The 19,863-nt window shown below is 44.1% G+C and overlaps 2 protein-coding genes across 10 annotated transcripts in view; both read right to left on the bottom strand.

Annotated features, from left to right (window-relative positions):
- The window catches only part of Tom1 (target of myb1 trafficking protein), a 36,480-nt gene extending 30,976 nt beyond the window's left edge, over positions 1-5,504 (bottom strand). For 2 of the 5 annotated variants that reach the window (NM_001136259.1, NM_011622.3), the window contains exon 1: positions 5,319-5,460. In NM_001136259.1, the coding sequence (NP_001129731.1) occupies positions 5,319-5,370 (52 nt within the window). In that variant the 5' untranslated portion in view covers positions 5,371-5,460. Of the gene's footprint in view, positions 1-5,318 lie in introns of all 5 variants that reach the window. The other 3 variants (XM_017312661.2, XM_006530843.3, XM_006530844.3) reach the window with 3 other exon arrangements.
- A 1,663-nt stretch (positions 5,505-7,167) lies between these two features.
- Positions 7,168-19,863, bottom strand: part of Hmgxb4 (HMG box domain containing 4) — a 38,329-nt gene continuing 25,633 nt past the window's right edge. For all 5 annotated transcript variants that reach the window (NM_001316753.1, NM_178017.2, XM_006531362.4 and 2 more), the window contains 6 exons: positions 18,821-18,902; positions 17,279-17,343; positions 15,842-15,947; positions 14,979-15,148; positions 9,536-9,658; positions 7,168-9,157 (listed from right to left, as the gene is read on the bottom strand). In NM_001316753.1, the coding sequence (NP_001303682.1) occupies positions 9,113-9,157; positions 9,536-9,658; positions 14,979-15,148; positions 15,842-15,947; positions 17,279-17,343; positions 18,821-18,902 (591 nt within the window). In that variant the 3' untranslated portion in view covers positions 7,168-9,112. The remainder of the gene's footprint in view (positions 9,158-9,535; positions 9,659-14,978; positions 15,149-15,841; positions 15,948-17,278; positions 17,344-18,820; positions 18,903-19,863) is intronic.

The raw sequence follows: 19,863 nt of genomic DNA, 5'->3' as shown, positions 1-19,863 counted from the left end.
ACAGATACAGAAGGTCAGGAGGCGGCAGAGGAATGTGGCAGTTTGAGAGCCCTGGCCTAGATCAGAACCTCGTCAGAGGGCTAGAGTCAGTGTCCTGAATTCCAGTTATGGAATGGCAGCCCCAAGTTAGCTACATACTGAGAGTTTTAGTTTAGCTGCCTGAACACCACCCCCAAGACCAGAAATTTAGGATTTTACTCTTATTTCTCAGTGTTCCATGTGGGAACAAAACCTATTTACCAGTTCAATCCACAGTCAGGCTGAGCCTTCAATCCCCAGGAGAACTGGCTCCACCCCACTGCCTGAAACCTGACCAGCCTGTGAATGTGCAGCCACCCAGCCAGTGACTGCTCATATCTCAATGACACAAAGACCAAAACACAAGCTGGACTGGAGTCAGGGTCCTGCATTATTACTTTAGCTCTGTCAGTAAGAGTGCCCTAGGAACAGTGACACCACCTACAAGAATCCCCAGGGCTAACAGCTGTGGATGCCTCTGGTCAGGCAGGCACAAACCAAGTGCTTCAAATGCCACACAGTATATACACAGCAACCCCACCTGCCAGGTGCTATTATTAGCCTCCTTTTACAGAGGAGGAACCAGAGATAGTGAGGTTAGTAACCTACTTCAAGTAACAAAGCTAGTGTTCTGACTCAAGGTCACCTTGGGCATTACTAGAATTTGTCCAGCCAAGGCAAAGCCCTACGTAGACATTGTTTTGAGATAGGGTCTCCCTATGCAGACCAGGCTGGCCTGGATCAGCCTGCCTCTGCCTCTGCCTCCTGAGTACTGGGATTAGAGGCATGCAGTACCACACCTGAGAAGAATAATGTTTAATGACACATAGCAATGACATGAACTCAAATACATGGTCATATAGTTTTATTGGAGCATGACCACACCTATTCTTTTACCTATTGTCTTTGGCTCTCTCTGCAACAATGATCTTGTTGAGTATTTTAAGAGACCAGATGGCCTCTGAAGTCTTGAGGATTTACTGTGTGGCCCTTTGGAGAGTAAGCCTGGTATAGTCCACCCTGACAGTCAAGTGAGAGTCCTCTGAAGCTCTCTTCTTTGACCCCTACCTAGCCAGTCTCTGACAGGTCTAGGCTTGGCTGCCGCCTGGCTCTGACTTCCTCTTGGAATAGCACATCACCTTTCTGTGCCATGTAGCACTAACACGTCCCCATTTCCATTGCTTTTCAGCTGCTGTTCACCAGTCCTTTGGGCAGGAGAGGGAGTGGGGGTGCCTCTGTGTTCCATTATAGATAGGGCTGCAAGAGTCAGAAGCAGACAGGGACTGAGAGCACCTCTCCTGAGCCAGCCCAACAGCTACAACACAGTCTAGTCTGTGGGTTTCCTGCCTCTGCTCCAAAGGAGCCCCAGGACCCTGATGCTGGTCATTAATTTCTGATTCATGTCTATGGGGCTGAGGAGGTTTTGGGAATCCAAGGACAGATCTACCTGTATGTGCACATGTGTGTGTATGTGAGTGTGTGTGTGCACTTTGAAAACACAAGTTGTCTCTGTAGCCCAAGCTAGCCTCAAACTCATGGCAATTGATTTGTCTCAGTCTCTTGAGTACTGGGATTATAGGTGTATGCTCTTTATCTTGCCTTCCTCGCCCAGGTCTGGCCTCAGTCTGAGCTCCAGTGTCCTAACTCCCTGAGACTGGTACCCAGGAACTGCCCATATCTGTGGGGGCATCTGCAGTTGGCGTCTAAGCATCACTGGACAGCCAGAAATGGAAGGGGGAAATCTCCTCTACAGTAAGCTCTGTCCTCTTGAAAGAGGACTCTGTGCTACCACTTGGTATAAGCCACTGAACCCTCAGGCCCACAGCCTGCTGGCGCCCCTGTGGAGGTCTCCTGGAGTTGGCCTGAGTGACTTGGAGGTGGGTGAAAACTCATCATTATCTCTAATCTGTGGTAGCACAGATTAATTTTGCAGGGTTCTGCTAATATAAATTCAAACTAGGACCTGAGTAGACTGGTGTGTTCAGGGCAAGAGAGAGCACTGGGTCTTAAGTGTGACCCTGAGCAGCTAGGCTTCTCTCCCTCCAGTTAGGTCTCAAACCTGGCACAAATAAATAGGCCTCAGGTGCCTATTTAACATATCAAAGTGGATTTGGCAGTCAGGTTCTCCCAGCATCCTTCAGTCCCTACCTGTTGCAGGGCCCCCCTGTCTAGCACATCCCAACCCCTGCCCTAAACTTTTCCAGCGCATGTATTAGCTTAGACTTCCTTCCCTATACAATGTACAATGTAATTTTGGCTATCTGGCCTTTTTTCATCTACCTTTACCTTTCAGGTCCCTTGGCCTGGCTCTGCTCCCTCTCTGCTCTGCACAAGGCCCAGCGCAGTCTACTCACACTCACCCTGGATTCTCCCAGATGCCTCTGGTCATGCTCTCTCTTTTATTTACAATAAACATTCTCCTCCCCCATCCTCAAGACCAGCCACATCCTTCCTTTTTTCTTTTTTGTTCACCTCCTTCTAGGAGCTAAGGCATCAGGAAAGGGAGGGATTGAACTCAACTCAAGCCAAGCTGAAGACAGACTTGCAGGGACAGTGATGCTATCAGTGTGATGGAGGTGGAAAAGGAATACTAGAGAGCAGGAGCTGCTTTCCATACCCTCTCACTGCACAGTCACTCACCGAGGGACCAGCTTTCTTATAACTTCCCTCAAGCAAGAGAGTTCAAGTTTACAAACTGAAGTTCCCAGGAGAGCTATACCTGTGTTAAAGATGTTAGAAGGTTGATTACAACCGTGTGATTGTGGAGAGTTGGAATGCTGCAGATCTTGAGACAAATTACCTTGCTTTAGATCATTTAGTAACTGCTTATTGCTCATCTCTGTGTCTGACCTAACATTTCTGTGACTTACCAGGTAACTTAGAAAACTAGTGTCCACCAACCCAAGAGTTAGAAATGTCATCAGCTAGCACCTGAGACATGTAGCATAGATTTTCATGCTTTGCTGTAACCTGAGTGTCTGATTTATAGCTTGCTTTTGTTCTCTGTGGCTACAAAAACAGGAAATCATCTCTTATTCGGTGTGATGTGAATCTGTGTTCTTGGGTCACGGCAATTCATATTTGATCCAGGGATAGGATGAACTATCTCTGATTTCTCTTGAGGTTAGAGCTGTTTTGTGCCTACTGGTAATAGATTGAGGACAGAACAAAAGAGCAGAAATTGGATGAGGAGTTGGGAAATGGCCTTAGGGAGGAGGTGATGGTGCCCAGTGCTTCCAGGAATGAGCCCAACTCCTCATGGCAGCATGTGGCATGGCAGCACTCCAGACTGTGAGACCAGCAATTATCAAGGTGTTTGTGAATTGTGAGGCCAGTGACACTGGGCTCTGATTAACACCACTTAATGACTGCTATCCTCTAGGATGCCAATTCTATGAGACTCCACTCTCAGGGCAGGAAGTCAGCAGACCTGGGAAGACACCACTTTACTCCTGCAGCAAAGAGGGGCTTGGATTATAAGAATACAAGCAGCTAAAACCTGCTTGTCATTAATCATCACAGCCAGTCAGGTCTTCTCTACTTGGAAGCTGATGGGAGACGACTTCTTGAGTCCTGAAGTTTCTGACCAACCTGGTCAACACTGCGAGACCCTGTCTCAAAAACAAATGCAGACTCAATCTCCAGTGCTTCTATCTCTATACACGGAAGAGTATGTAACACCGATACTGTTGTTGTTCTTTAAGTTAGGGTCTCTGTAGCCCAGGCTGGACTTGAGTTCAAAATCATCCTGTGTCAGCTTCCTGAATGCTGGGATTATAGGCATGTGCCACCATACCTGGCTCTTTTACAGCTTTGCCATCTTGTCTCAATTCACTTGGTTTTGGGTCTTACTCTGCAGCTTATGTTACCCTGCAACTAATTTCAGAATCAGCTAGCCTGGGACTTTGTGTCAATCCTCCTGTCTTAGTCTCCTGGGTATAGGATTACAGATGTGAACCACTGCTTCTGGTGGGAAATTTCAAAACGTGTGGTTTCCCAGCCAGTTGCAAAGAGAACTGGGAACCCTACACCTGCCCATCTGAGTCTTGGATAGGTCTGACATGAACCCCAAGGCAGAAAGGGTCCAGCAGTGAGATTTAGTCAGTGTTCTGAGGTACTGATGTAGCAGTACTCTTAATCAGAAGTATTTCTTGCCCAAGGCAGGCAACTTTCAGGGCAGGAGAGATGCTGAGCTTTGAACTGACAGGCAGTTTAAAAGACTGAACCCAAAAGACTTTATCCAAAAAGTCTCAGGACTTTGAGGCTGGCTTTGAAGGCCAGACTAATTTGCCTGTTTTACATAGGAAATCTGCGAAGAAGACTGCCTTCTCTTTCCAGGTCTCAAACAACGATTTATGGTGAAGCACCTGGGCTTCAGGCATCAGAGCTCCCTTGCAGAGAACTGATGAGAACCTCAAAAGAGCTACTAACAGCTGCAGTGTTGGTTACAACACAGAGCTGGGTTAACAGTTTCAGGGGAAGCCTTAGCTTTCAGATTCGGCCTTCCCAATTTCACAATGCCGTCGGGACCCTTCAGGTAAGGGGGTATGGATGTCACGCCCAGACCACCCATTCCTGGGGAAACGTCGCCGCCTGGCCTTTGCCCGAGAGTAGGTGCTGGGAGCCGGCACCTTCCCATGGGCTCCAGCCCCAGTAGGTGGTAACACGTTGACAATGACAGGCGTTAGCCATGTGCCAGGAAACATCCTCAGTGCTATCTTATTAATGCATTTAATGATCAAACAAGTCCAGGAAGGCTGGGCCATGACCCTTTAACTATGGGCGAGGACCATCACGGGGGCGACGTCACATAAACCCGAGACTCCCGACCATGGGGACAGAGGCGCGGCCGAACCTAGACACCCCGGCGTCTCGGAATGTGAAGAGTCGGTGACGCGGCGAATGATCAAGACGCCGCCAGCCCGGGAGGGGCTCTTAGTCTGCGCGCGCCCGGTGGTGGCGCGGCCCAACGCCTTCTCATCACAGCAGTCCCTTTAACCCAAACTTTCTCCCTCTACTCGGACCCCAGCACGCACACATTGGCTGAACCACATCCGCCCAGGACCGCCTCCTTCCACTGCCTATTGGCTACATCAAGCATCAATCCCCATATAAGACTTCCGATTGGCCCGTGTTCTTGTCAATCAGGTGGGTCATAGGGTGGGCGGAGCCCAGAGCGCCGCGCCAGCCTCACCGCCTAGCCTCCCTCCTGTCTGCCAGACTGCGGACTCCGACAGGTCCCAGGGCCAAGGCCAGAGCGGCACACAGGGGCGGGACTGCGCGCGGCTCCGGGGACTCACCGATCCGTTGTCCCACCGGAGAGCTGAACGGATTTCCCAGGAGAAAGTCCATTGCCGCGGCTACCGCTGCCACCAGCTCCCAGAATCAGGTGACAGCAACCGCCGGCGCCGCCGACCCGCCACGTGACCCGTTGGCCAGCCCGCGGGGTGGTGCCGGCAGGCGGGGGCTCTGGAGCGCAGCCACGAGGCCCCGCCCCCTACTAGGCTGCCCCTGGGCCGTGGCTGACGCCACACCAGGGCGGGGCCTGGGAGGGCCGGCTTCTAAGCCACGCCCCTGAAGCTTCAGTGCGCGCCACTGTGGAGCCTGGAAGTCTTGACATCCTGAAACTGGGTCTCTGGCCAGGGAAAGACCTGGGTCAGGTTACGCATACTCAGACAGGTATTAGTATTAGTGTCTTAGCCTTTAGTCCTGGGGACCAAGCCCTGAGGATGACAGCCTCCTTGCCCAAGTCGGACTCGAAATTTCCATTTGATGTCTCCCCGCTCCAAGAGCCAGAGGAGGCAAGGGCCTGGGTTTTTGCTCTCTTGAGACAGAGAATGAACTGCCTGTCCTGTGGCAAATGCTTTCACCTCATAAGCCACCTCATCTGCCTTGGCTCTCACCTGGCAAACCGGAAAAGTGCTTTTTCCTTATCTGTTCCCCTCAGCTGTAAATATCCATAATGTAATGCTTTCAGAGTATTGAGGTGACATGAAAATCACTCATAAGGCATTCCGTAATGGTTGCTTCCTCCTTGCTGTATCTTTGTAAGGCATTATGTTTTAAACTTTTAAATTTTTTTTTAACTCTATATGTGTGTGTTCCATGGTGCATACAGAGAGGTCAGAAGAAAACGTGGAGGAATCGATTCTCTCACCACATTTAATCTGAGATTAAACAAGTACTGTGGGCCATCACACTTCCTCCTCCATTTTGGCAGGGCTCATACCTAGGACTTTGCCACACTGAAACCCGGTGCTGCAGTCCCCCCCACCCCCCCTTTTTTTTTGACAATATCCCTTGTCTGGCCTCAAACTCAGATCCCTGGGGTGTTGGAATTGGAGAAGTATGTGCATCATAGCATGCAGCCTTATTATTATTATTATTTTTTTTTTGCTACTTATGACTTTTAACATTTTGTTTTTCCATTAACTTTTTCCTTAACCATGAAAGGTCAAATTTCCATATTTCAATGTTCACAGTATTAGCACATATTCACTTCAGGCCATGTGGCTGTTGACTCAGAGACAAGGAGGTGACATCACATTTTTTTTTTATTTAAAATAGACAAGACTCTGGAAAGCTCCTGGGATATGAACTGTCTGTTTTTTGGCATAGAATTTTCATGCAACTCTGACAAAAGATTGATGGATACTTTTTGATTTAGGCCAATAGCAATATTTTAAATGGTTTCATTTGCTATGCCACAACTATCATATTCTCTCCTTTTATAATACATGCAAATGATATTTGAGAGCCTTTACATATAAGGTGTGTTCAACCTGAGACCCAAGGGCTGCATGGCCCAGGATAGATAGGAACATGGTAACTTGACCTTTATTTCAGGATTTGGTTTTAAAATTTTTAAATTTTGTGTTTGTGTGTGTGTGTGTACCTCTGTGTGGGTATATGCACTTGTGTGCTGGTGCCTAAGGAGGCTACAGAGGGTGACTGATCCTCTGAAACTGGAGTTACATTCAATTGGATGAGTGTTGGGATCTAACTTGGGTCCTTATCAAGGGCAGGAAATATTCTTCACCAGTGAACCATCTCTTCAGCCCCCACTCCCTTATAGAGAAATGTCAGGGTAGAGTAGAGTTATACCGACTACGATTAGCCCAATTAGGGAAAAGACAGCTAAGACTGGACTATAAATATTAAAAATGAGATCTTTAATATAAGTACAAAATATTGTTTCTTTATACAACTGTAATAGGATTTGGATCAAACCACTAGGATTTATTTAAAAAAACAAAATAAAACAATGATATAAAAACAGCAAGAAGGCCTGAATCCAAAATTTTTCCTCTAATAGTACCAAATACCACAAGGTACAGATTATTATACAAATGTGTACAAATCTTTAATACAAATACAACAGGGCTAGGCTTCAGAGGAAAACAAACCCGAAAAAGCCGGTTCTCCTTAGGAGTTCACTACTGTCTGTAGCAAGGGCAATGGAGGACTGGCTGCTTCCTCTACCACACATGTCTTCCCTGGCCTCTCCTTGATACCATTTCTCACAGGAAACTTCTGCAGGGTCAAATGAGGTTCTGACATGTTAACTCAAATGGAAATTTCTGCTCTGCTTGATTTCAGTTCCCACATATTTCTGTTCCTTTCCCTATTTCTCAGATTAAATCTCAAAACTGCTCTGAGCTGACACAGTCCTGTGAGAAGCTTAGCTGTGACAGCAGTCGGGCTATGGGAAGGAGTTCCCTAGGATGCCAGCTGGCTACATGGTCCCCAAAGGTTTACTGTGATGCTGCCTCGTTCCATCCAGGCCATTAGAAGAAAGCATGGTTATTAACTCAGCTTGGTTTTGGCAGGGAAGGGAATCTCTCACCGAGTTCCCAAGCAACCCTGGAGCACTCAGCTATCTTCTCTCTAATGGGGAAGCAGGTCTGGGTCTTTGGGAATAAGGGAAATTAGGAATGGTGACATTCCTTTCTATTTCACTTTCCTAACATTATTGAGGGCCATGAAGTTCCTTTCTGAGTCACAACACCTTAACATATGGACGTCTTGGAGCTTTTAGACAGACATTAAGAAATGACAAATCTGTATGCTCCACATGCTCCTGCTGGTGGAGGCTTGTTATTAAATTATATATACAGAAATTTACAGGATAAATTAAAATCTAAGAAATTCTAAAGAGTTAAATACACATAATTAAAATATACACTCACACGCACATATAGATAACCCTCCTGAGAACCAAGAACTTCTTTGTGATCCAGCTCTGTGTGGAATGCAGAGCACAATGTACCCACCAGGGGAACCAGAGCTGAACCAAGAACCACCAAACAGCTAAGCAGCAGAATCCTCAGGATTTGTTGGGCAACCAATGCTGCTAGTGGAAGATGGCAGCTTTGGTTTTTATACACCAAGCCTTGCTGGCCAGACAAGCAGGTTCAACAGGTGGCACCAACAGCTTTGGTTTCTGCAAGGTATTTATTTCTCTGCTGCCAAGAATCACATAGCTGAGGCTATAGATGGTACCGATGACTCTGTGGAACCGTGGTTACAATAAAACTGGAGACACAGGTATCTCTTTAGTAGGAATTGGAATGAGTCCCCTACCCAGTCCACCTAAGCTCCACCTCCCCACCCAGGTTACTCCATGTCCAAAAGTTTGTAGTCAGCTGGCCTCCTCCCAAGATCTTTACTACATTTCTGATTATAAGACAGGTAAGGCAAATGGTCAGTGATGGGTCTGGAGGTAAACCCAAGCTTGGAAAAAAAAAAAAAATCACATTTTAGCAGTCTATGAGGAGATATACATGGCACCCAGAATAAGCCCCTAGTCCCCAAATTACACTGATTTTTTTTAAGGCAGATTTTTTTTTCACAAAAAAATAATTCCAAGCCCACATTCATGCTAAAGTTTCCTTTTAGCTAAACCTTTGCCATTTCATAAAATTATTAAAAGCAAAGTAGTTATATCCTATGTATATACTGTACATTATATACGTATATATAGATTATAAAAATTTAAAACCTACACCCAGAGGTCAGTGGAGGGTCTGGAACAGTCATCTATACATAGACTAGCGAAGGGGTAGACAGTCTTCTGTCCCAGGCGTCTTGGAAGTCACAGTCCAGGCATAATGTATGCAATGTTGTCCAGCGTGTTTGACTGTAAATAAGGAGAAAGGACTCAGCTGTGGCACACCTCACTGCAGTCCCCGAGACAAGGCATGCTCAGGAGAGAGATGGGAACAAGTGGACAAAACACACGAGCTGCTTTCAGCTGCGGCTCCTCAAGGGCTAAGCTGGACTGCTCTCTCCAGAGTAGTGTTGTGAAAAACGGCATGTTTTCTAGTTTCACTGAAATCATATCATGCAGCTGATACACAGTGTCATGGTCTGTGGACAGTATGTAATAGTGCTATTCACCTCATGAGGAGTGCTGGGCAGTGCTCATTAAGGTAGGGGTAGAAAGGCTCCCAAAGGCTCCAGCCCTCCAAAGGTAAGGGAAACCACCACCACCGCCACCACAAAAAAAAAAACTCACCAAGACCTGTTTAGGACAGCCGTTCAGTTCAGGTAGTTGTGTGGTCAGGCATGCCAGAGGGCCAAGAGCACAGATAATGGAATCTAGGAGCACTGACAAGCTTCCAGACACTGCCACCATGCCCTGCAAGAAAAGCAGACAACTGAGTCACACTCTCAGTTGCTCTCTGTTCAGCGCTCCTTTATGTCCTCTCAATAACACACTAAGACGGCAGTGTGCGGAGACAGCAGAGGACCCGTGAGAGGCTGGACCCACAGGCTACCGGGATTCACTCCATGTAACCAAGCAAGATCTCAATAACCACGAGTCTCTACCACCTCTACACGACATTGCTGCTGTACCTTCTTCCCGGTGCTGGCTTCTTTCAATCACTATCTAAAATAGATGTTCTCAGGCCAATAGGAACTCTAATTACACCCGTCCTACTCAAAAACTCCCCTACAGTTCCAAAACAGGAACTACAAATACCTCAGTGTCCACCAAGACACCTGGCTTTGATGCTCACCTCCTCTTCCTACCTTATGTGTTGTATGCCTGCCCTGTAACAGTTAACCAGGAAGACTCTTCTTAAGACCCACTTAAAGCCTCAACAGACCTCTGCAAAAGACTCCAGGGTTAACAGGAATGTGCTGTCTTCTGTTTGCAACTTCTCTTTCCAGTTATCTATCCCACTCCCTTCTGCTAGGCCTTTGGCATCCCTAACCTGGCACACTACTTTTTTTTTCTCTCACTTTTTAGCTCAAGCTGGCCTAGAAGTCACTTTTGAGACACTCAGCCATCTTCCTGGCATGCAGAACTATAGTGCTATGCTTAGGTGGCACTGTTCTTTAAGTCTTGTAATTACTAACAGCAATTACTAACAGGAGAGCTGCTCACGGAGGGGAAGGACAGTTGAGCTCTATTTTTGGTACTGACAGTTGTGTAAATTTGTGATAACAAGGCTCAGATATTTAATGTCTACATTAATGAGTTATGTAAATCAGTATTCCTGAAAGTGTGGTATGCATATGTTAAGTGACATGTAGGAACTTCAACTATTTTAATATCCACTAGGCAGTGTATTAGATAAAAATCATGGGACTGGAGAGATGGTTCAGGAGTTAAGAGCACAGGCTGCTCTTCTAGAAGACTCAATTCCCAGCACCCACATGGTAGTTCCTAACTCCCTGTGACTTCAGCTCCAGGGAATGGACGCCCTCCTTTGGCCTCCATGGACACTGCATTCTTGTACTTCTCATGTGTGGGCTATGTACTACAAGGACTGCACACAGCACATACGCAATGAGAAATGACTGCTAATGGGCTTGAAGTTACTTTCTAGAGTAATGAAAATGTTTTAGATAGTTATGGGTTCAAAACTGTGTAGAGTATTAAGAGCCACTAGTCCTGCATTGTGATAAAAGGGTGAACTTTTGGCGCATTAAACATTTATGAAGACTGTTACAGAAGATAAGTGCTAATAGAATGTGTGAACTTTTTTCCCTTTCTGGTTATGGTAACCACCCCTTAAATTCAGTTTCCCCTTGCATGGTTGCAGTTGCTCAGGATTTTGGGGCAGGAAGGGGTTTGCTACTGTTTGTTTTTATGTATTGCTGCTGGTTTCAAATTTGTGATCCTCTTGCCTTCCCCTCTTATTTTCTGGGGTTACAGGTGTGCTCGCCACTCAGCTTCAATTCCCAATTCTAAACTGCACGTATGCCGTTGGAATAGCATGATGTCATTAATAATGTCCACGCTGCATGGGCAATCTGCTTACTAGTTCTAGTAGCCGTCTCTGGTACCAGGTCAAGCACCATGCTATCACTGTTTCTGAAGAGGTGTAAGTGATGCCTGTGGTTTTAGGCATGCAGCTGAGTGGCTGGAGCCTGTGGTGTATATGCAAACCCGCAAAGCAGCTCTTACATATATGTGTGTAAGATGTAAATCACATAAGAATTGTCTTTCCAGTTAGACTGTAAGCATCCCTAAGACAACAAATAGACATTTAGATTTTTCTACTAAGTAAGTTTTTGGAATAATCTCCTAAGAACTCAAAACTTCTTGCCAAATAAAAAAGAACTATTTGGAAAATCTGGAAAATGAATGGTACATAAAACCATTTAATTTTCAACTTTTAATGTGAAAATACAATAAAGATCACTGTATATGTTATTCTGGAAATATTTTTACCTATCCAGGTATTTGAATATTTATAAGAATGCACACATTTTTTTTTTTTTCAACATCTACTGACTTTTTAGAAAATAGCCTAAGAACGGAGATATAGATTCAACACCTGTGGCTTTTGCCATTTTGTCTGTTGAACGGTAATTTAGCTTTTGCATAAATACAAGTCATTAGCTTTTATATTTCTACACTGACTAACTTAAAAATGTTTTTCAGTAGCATATAATAATTTCTTTGCTGAAATGTCTCCAGGCTGAAAACTGAACTGCCATACTACTGAGTTAGCTAAGGGGCAGAAGAGTTAGAAATGAACCCTCTGAAATTAAATCTCAGAAGTATAGACTTCTGTCAGGTCCACAGCACTGTACAACCTAAATGCACACTACAGCTCCATTTATTGTCTACATTCTTTTCTTCCTTTAGTTTTAATTAAACAGCACCAAAAGACTGTATGTCTGTGTACTATGTTTGTGCTTGGTTAAAGAGGGTGTTTGGATTCCCTGGAATTGGCAATATGGACATTTGTGAGCCGAAAGAAAGAGAGAAATGCCACGGCACTCCAGTCGAGTCAGCTTGTCAGGCAGGGATGCCTAAATGCTGCTCATGAAGCAAAAAGTTTCATAGAAACTCGCTCCTGGAGTCTGGCATTATCTCTAACCCATACATTAAGTTTCCATTCCCGAGTTAGTCTAGTGTATGGATCCACGTGCTCTCCTTTAGTATTACCCTATTATAAATGCCTCTTAAGATTAAATTCTGACATAGCTAAAGCCTTCCGCCAGTGTTCCAACAGTCCTAGAACGTCCTTGAGCAAGACCATGGGCTTAAAATTCAGTAAGAATGTTGATAATCAGAATAGCCTCTAGTAATACACTATCACTTTGAATAAAAGCTAAGTCACTCCCATAAACAGGAATTTACAATGGTTTAGGAAGTAGATCGGGCTTGGTTTTAGAGTATTACATTATTCATGAGATGGTTAGCTAGAACGGAACTCCCTAGTTAGAACCAAGACTTGGGTGTGAAAGCCCTTGCCCTAGGAGAGTAAAGACCTCACACCTGGCTTCTAAGACTATAGCTGAGTTACACCCATACACACGTATTTACAATGGCCTAAGGGGAAGGTGGACTATACAATAGACTAAAACTGGAACTATGGCAAGGGCACAAAGCCCTTGACCCTGGCTTCTAAGATTAAGTGAATCTTAGGTAGAGCCCTTGTTTATCCCAGTTGTTAACAATGAATTCTATCCCAGGTGGTTCCTGTTAGACCTTCTGTGTTTGCATTCCTCTGTTTTATGTAAGAATCCAGTAACCTCTTTGTACCTTGCTGGTGGGTTCCTTATTGTCTTCTACATAAAAAGTCTAATGCTCGATTTAACATTACATTCAGATCCAACACCTCTCCTGTGTACATCTATCTGTCAGTTCATCTGACGCTTTGTCCACCTGAGACTAGAGACCTGTTCCACGCAGACAAAGGGGCCCAGAGGGTCTACGGCATGTTGGGGATTAAATCTGTGTCTGCTGGAGAGCAGCTGTGCCCTTATTCCAGCCCACTTTCTTTTTCATTTAGTTTTTTCAAACTCTGTGTAGCCTGGCTGCCCTAAAATTATGTAGAGGCTGGCCTCAAACTCAAAGATCTGCCTGCCTCTGTTTCCCAAGTGCTGATATTTAAGGTGAATATATATCTTTCATTTTTTGAAATTGTAATATAATTACATCATTTCCCCCTCTCCTATCTTCCCACCAAATCCTCCCATGCCCCCCCTCAAATTCATAGCCTTTTAAAAAGTCAATAACTGTTGTAATGCATATAGGGGTGCAGGTGTGTATTTTTCTCCTAAACACATAACTACAATCTGCTCGGTTTCTATATTACTGGTGTGTTCTCAGAGCTGACCCTTTGGTATTGGATATCCGAATGGTGTGCTCTTCCCTGAGGAAGACTATTTCTTCTCCTTTCAGCAGTCCTTAGTTGCCTGTAGTTTTCTGTGTAGGGTTAGCCCCTGTGAGCTTTTCCCTAGCACCTTTCTTTAAAGGTAGGGTCTCACTGTATAGCCCCAGCTGACCTCACACTTGAGATCCTCCTCCCACCTCTGGCTTCTGAATGCTATGATTTTCAGAGAAAGTTGGGAGCTATTCTCCCTATATAATCTTGTCTGACCATTCAAACTACAGAAATGACACTGAACAATCCTGTTCTTACAAAGTACCAGGATGTCAACTAAGCTTTTCACATTTTAATTTACTCTGGCTTCTTTATTTTATTTATTTATTTTTGAAACAGTATTTCAGTCTACTGTAGTCCAGGCTGATCTTGAACTTGCAGGAATTGTGCTTCAGTCTCCTAAGTTCTGGGATTAGGGGGCTGAGCTGGTATGCCTAGCTTCTACTTAATTTTTTTTAAAACATTTAATTTATAGGTCTCTCTCTCTCAGAAAAAAAAGAAAAAAGACTTATCTATCTATCTATCTATCTATCTATCTATCTATCTATCTATCTATCTATCTATCTAATGCATGTGAGTATACCCAATCCCGTTGTGAGCCACCATGTGGTTGCTGGGAATCGAACTCAGGATCTCTGGAAGAACAGTCATTGCTCTTAACCACTAAGCTATCTCTCTAGCCCCCCCGCCCCCCCACTTAATTTTTTTTAAGAATTATTTTATATGAACCAGGTGGTGGCAGCAGTAATGCTTGCCTTTAATCCCAGCACTCAGGAGGCAGGAGCAGGCAGATCTCTGAGTTCAAGGCCAGTCTGGTCTACAGAATGAGTTCCAGGATAGTCAAAGCTACAAAGAGAAACTCTATCTTGAAAAACAAAAACAAACAACAAGTTTATATGTATGGGTGCTTTGCCTGCATGTTTGTCTGTGCCCCACATGCATGTAGTGCCTAAGTAGGCCTGAATAAGACACCAGATCAGAGTTGGTTGTGTGTGAGCTTCCTTGTGGGTGCTGATATTTGAATCCTGGTCTTTGGGAAGAGCAGCCAGTGCTTTTAACAGCAGAGCCATCTCTCTAACACTTCTACTGAACTTTTAAAGACTAAAACCTAACTACAGGTATCTTGACTTCTTTTAGCAACACTTTCTACAGGATGGTATAACCATAAACTCTGAGAGCAGATAGGTAAACTCCCAAATCTTTTGAAAATTTTCACCACACTGTGGGTTCCATGGCATAATTTTACATAAAGTAGTTGCTCATTAAATAAACATAGATCTAAGCATCCTAAGAAACAGGAACCCTGCCATTGAACGTGGTGCTTACCTCTGTCTCCTGTAGGCGGTGTCCAATGAGGCTGAGGGACTCTCCCAGCAACTGGAGATGAGCAGCGACATCAATGGGCTCTGTTTCAGGAGCTTTGGCTGGTGAGGCTGGCAAAAGCATTGTGGTGGGTGGGGACTTCTTTTGGGGTGACAGTACTCCTACAGAAGAGGCTGAGAAGAGGAGGATGAAAATTTGCCTATGGCCCTCAATGTCAACAATATTGACTGTTTTCCCTCTTGAAACCTATGTACCAGGTATTAGCTAACCTATCCACATGAATGCATTGCCCATAGAGGCCAGAAGAGGGCATTGTAGCTCCAGGAGCTGGAGTTATAGCCTGCTGTGAGCAAGTCAGAGGCTGGGATTTGAACCCTGGTCCTTTGCAGGAACAGCTAGTGCTCTCAACCATAGGGGCCATTTCTCTAGCCCCTAGCTGTATACATTAAAGGGCTGTAAGAAAAACAAACAAACAAACAAACAAACAAAAACAAACCACATGCATGTGTGACTGGGAATGCATGTAACACACAAAGGTTGTAACATTCACTTTCTGGATCCTTTTTATTTTTAAAGAAGTTGTAGTCTCAGTGTAGTCCAGACTTGTCTACTACATCTGCTATGTTGCTAAGGCTTGAACTTGCATTCTCCTGCTTGTTGCATTACATGGAGGCAGAAGGCCTGATCCCTGGCTTACTTTCTGGATCTTTTTAGCGAAGTCTGTGACTTCTTACAGTTTCTAAATTTGAACTACTTTTATGTAGCCTGTCATATTCAGTAATACGTAGGTATCAAGGCCTACTTCTATTATAAGCTGTCTGCTCTCCCGGCCTCCTAGCAAAGCAGTAGAGAAAAGTGTCTGCTACCTCTGACTTTCATGGAACCTTCTGCGCTGGATGCTTTTCTCTTCACAGTTGTGGCTTCAGCTTTGTTCTGTTTGTGCTGCAGATACTGAGCCTTTTGCTTCCAGATCTGCAACAGATCACCCACACAGAATTAAGAAAGGCAAAAGAGGAAACAGAAAGGGAGCAAGGAGCTGGGAGAAGGTGGAGAGTGGGCAAATAGTAACTTTGAATCTTAGTAGCTTCAAGACTGGTGAGCTGATATCTTAAAAGTCAGCAGGACTACAAGCACCCATTCTTCAGTGCCAAGGGTCAAGTCTCAGTACTGTTAAAATACTCTAAGGTTACATGTAGGTAGGTCATACAGCGGAAAATCTGGCTCAGTACAGTAATGTCCAGTGGCTAGCCACTTCCTCTAACTTGCCTGGCAATGGAAAACAGCAAGCTATCAAGAATCATCTGGGTGGAAAAGAGTTACTTTTATTTTAAAAAGCTATTCTTCAAAGTAAGAATGATAATTCTTGTTCCCGTATGTGGTGGTTTGAATATGCTTGGCCCATGGAAGTAGTACTAGTAAAGAGGTGTGGCCTTGCTGGAGGAAGTGTGTCACTGTGTAGGCAGGCCTTGAAGTCTTCTAGTGCTCAAGCGCCACGAAACGCGCAAGACAGTCTCCTCCTCTCTGCTTTTAGGTCAAGATGTAGGACCCTTGGCTCCTCCAACACTATGTCTGCCAGCTGCCATGCTTTCTGATATGTTAATAATGGAATAAACCTCTGAAACTGTAAGCCAGCCCCAATTGTTTGCCTTGGTCATAGTGTCTCTTCACAGCAATGAAACCCTAAGATGCCATAACTACCACTTACACTGACTGGGATATGACTACATGAATCAGACCTAACTGTTATTGTCTTCACTATCACTGGCTCTACTACTTTTCTTTTTGTTTTTTTTAAGACAGACTTGTTTTATATCTATCTCTCCCTCCCTGCCCCCCCATCCTGAGCTGGCCAATCTTCAATCTTTATGTCTCAGTCTACTAAGCAGTGGAATTATAAGCATGAGCCGCCCATACCCAGAAGTCTTATTAGTTCTTCATAGAATATATTGCAAATGGTTGATGAGAATGGAGACCCAGAGTCTGGCTAAAGCAATCTAGAAGGTGATGGTTGTCAGTCCCTAAGACTATGACTGACTGGCACTTGCAGTAGGGCACTGTAACTTTAGATTTTTCTTTTAGGAATATTTTAATCAACCAGGGTCTTTTTATTTTATTTAAGTCTGGTTTGGGGACAAAAAGTAGACACCAGTAGAAAAAGGCAGTCTTCTTATAGCAAGAATAGCCTAACAATAACAGTGGCCATGTCCTCTGCTAACTACTGCTATTGCTTCTTTCTCACTGTCTCAGGGTTGTGTGACTGGCAGGTAAAACACATTGAAACCTACATAATAAAATATACTTACCAGTTTGTCTTTTTCTGGCAACTGCTTCCATACTTCAGCCAATTTTTTACTAAGTTCCCCAAAATCTGATAAAAAAGAGTTAAAAAACAAACAAACAAACAAAAACACAGAACTGTAAGAAAACAGAAGTCTGGGGAAGCAGACACTAGAAAAGGATGGGTGGAGCAGATTTCTTCTTGTATTACTACTGAGACAGGGTTTCTTTGTATAGCCCTGGCTGGTCTCAAACTCAAGAGACCCATCTGCCTCTGCCTCCTAAGTGCTAGGATTAAAGGCGTGTCACACCATGCCTGGCAATGTCTAATTTTCACAGCACCTTTGCAGAGTAGAGTGGAAAGTCATTTTCTACATAAGCTCAAGGCGACTGTGATATAAAGTGAACTGCGTAAGGTCAGGCTGGTGTCTGCCCATCTAAGTGCTAGCACAGACAAGAACTAACACTACAGTACAGATGAAAGGGAATTCAAGGAAAAGCCTATGCTATTAGAAATAAAAAGCATATTTTGCATATTTAGGTGCAATGATACATTGTTTCTTTTGAGACAAGATCTTGCTATATAGCCCAGGTTGGTCTGAAACCTGTGATCTTTTTAGGTTAGTCTCCCTAACCAGAGGTTATAGAGGGCCTGGCTCTTATATCTATTTAATTTATACTTTCCTCTTTTTTTTTTTAAAGATTTATTTATTAATTATATGTAAGTACACAGTAGCTGTCCTAGATACTCCAGAAGAGGGCATCAGATTTCATTAGGGATGGTTGTGAGCCACCATGTGGTTGCTGGGATTTGAACTCGGAACCTTTGGAAGAGCAGTCAGCGCTCTTAACCACTGCACCATCTTGCCAGTCCCCTATACTTTCCTCTTTTATTGGTTAAGAAATACATACTAAGAAGATGGCTCTATGGGTATAGTACTTGCCACATAACCCTAATAACTTGAATTCAGATTCCCCAAAATTGTAAATGTAAAATTTTACAAGAATTTAAAAGCAACTTGTGGCAGTGCACGTCTATAATTTTAGCACTGCAGAAATACAAGGAACCTTGGAGTTCAGTAGCCCTCTAGCCTAGCAGAATAGATGAGTTCTAGGCTAAATAAGAGACCCTGCCTTGCCGGGTGGTGGTGGCGCACGCCTTTAATCCCAGCACTCGGGAGGCAGAGGCAGGTGGATTTCTGAGTTCAAGGCCGGCCTGGTCTACAAAGTGAGTTCCAGGACAGCCAGGGCTATACAGAGAAACCCTGTTTCGAAAAACAAAAACAAACAATATACAGGGTAAATGAAAGGATTTGCAGAACTGAGGAAATACATTTATCTTTTGTTTGAGACAGGGGCACATACTGTAACCTAGGCTGTGGTTGCTGTTTCAGCTTTCCTGACATTATGGGCCACTGCAGCTAGTTTCAATTTGTATTCTAATGTTATAGGGTGAAGCTGCCTAGTGATCGAATTAATCAAACGCACTGCTTCAGATACTAGAAAGTAAAAACAAAACAAAACAACCAAAAAACCAAACAAAACCCAAAGCTCAGAAAGGTTCTTACCTATACCTGGATGGTCAGCCACAATGGTTACCCGGTACTCCTTACAGAATACCTGGTAGGCAGACATGTTCTTCTTTTTCGGCTAGAGCCATAAAGAAAATAGAACAAAGCAAAAATTGATTAGGACCCAAGTAGTATATTTAACATTCTCCAGTCACAGAGGAGTTCCATTTATGCCTCACTGAAGAGGATAACTTAATTTTTAATCTATGTTACTTATTATACAGAGGTTAATATCAGATTTAACTTTGGAGGTAAAAGTCACATGCTAAGCATCTATGAATACTTTGATTCTTAAGTAAAAATCCCATGTTGCATATTTCTTTAAGCATCAAGTACTAACAAAATAAGATCTCCATCTTCTTTGGAGGAGACTAATTCTCTCATGCTGGAGAATCATATGACTTCCTTTTCTTTATTTCTTTTTTTCTTTTTAGGCTTTTCCAGACAAGGTTTCTCTGTGTATTCCTGGCTGTCCTGGAACTGTGTAGACCAGGCTGGTTTCCATTTCAGAGGGCTCTATCTGCCTCTGCCCCTGCAATGCTGGGATTAAAGGGGTGTGCCACCCAATGTTTTCAATCTGGCTTTTCTCAACAAAACACCAATGGAAACCTGAGAAGCTCAAAACCAAATGAAAGAACAGGGAAAACCATCAACCAACTAAAACCCTCTCTACTTCATGCAGAAGCTTCAAAATATGATGATCTCCTAAGAGCCCCTTTTATAGTTAGCGTAATGACCATCACAAAGCATCAATTCATGCTTTCAAAGTTATGGGCTTTGCCTTAAGGGTCAGATTTGTGACTAAAACCCAAATAACAACATAAGCGTTCTTTACTGTCTTGCTCAACACTTACCTGAACTTGCATGAGTCTATCCTCACCTATCTGCATGCTAACCTATCTGCATGCTAAACCCCTCTCCCACCAAAATAATGTGTACATTTCCCGATCTTTCCCTCCTGCGTAATCTATCTCACTGCTAAATAGAGACATTAGGGTTTGTAACAATGCTGTCTAAACACAGTACAATAGTTGCTTCCC

The sequence above is a fragment of the Mus musculus genome, chromosome 8 (genome assembly GCF_000001635.26).
Source record: "Mus musculus strain C57BL/6J chromosome 8, GRCm38.p6 C57BL/6J".
Taxonomy (NCBI): Eukaryota; Metazoa; Chordata; class Mammalia; order Rodentia; family Muridae; genus Mus; species Mus musculus.
Note: the sequence above shows the minus strand (reverse complement) of the source record. Positions and strands in the feature narration are given on the sequence as shown.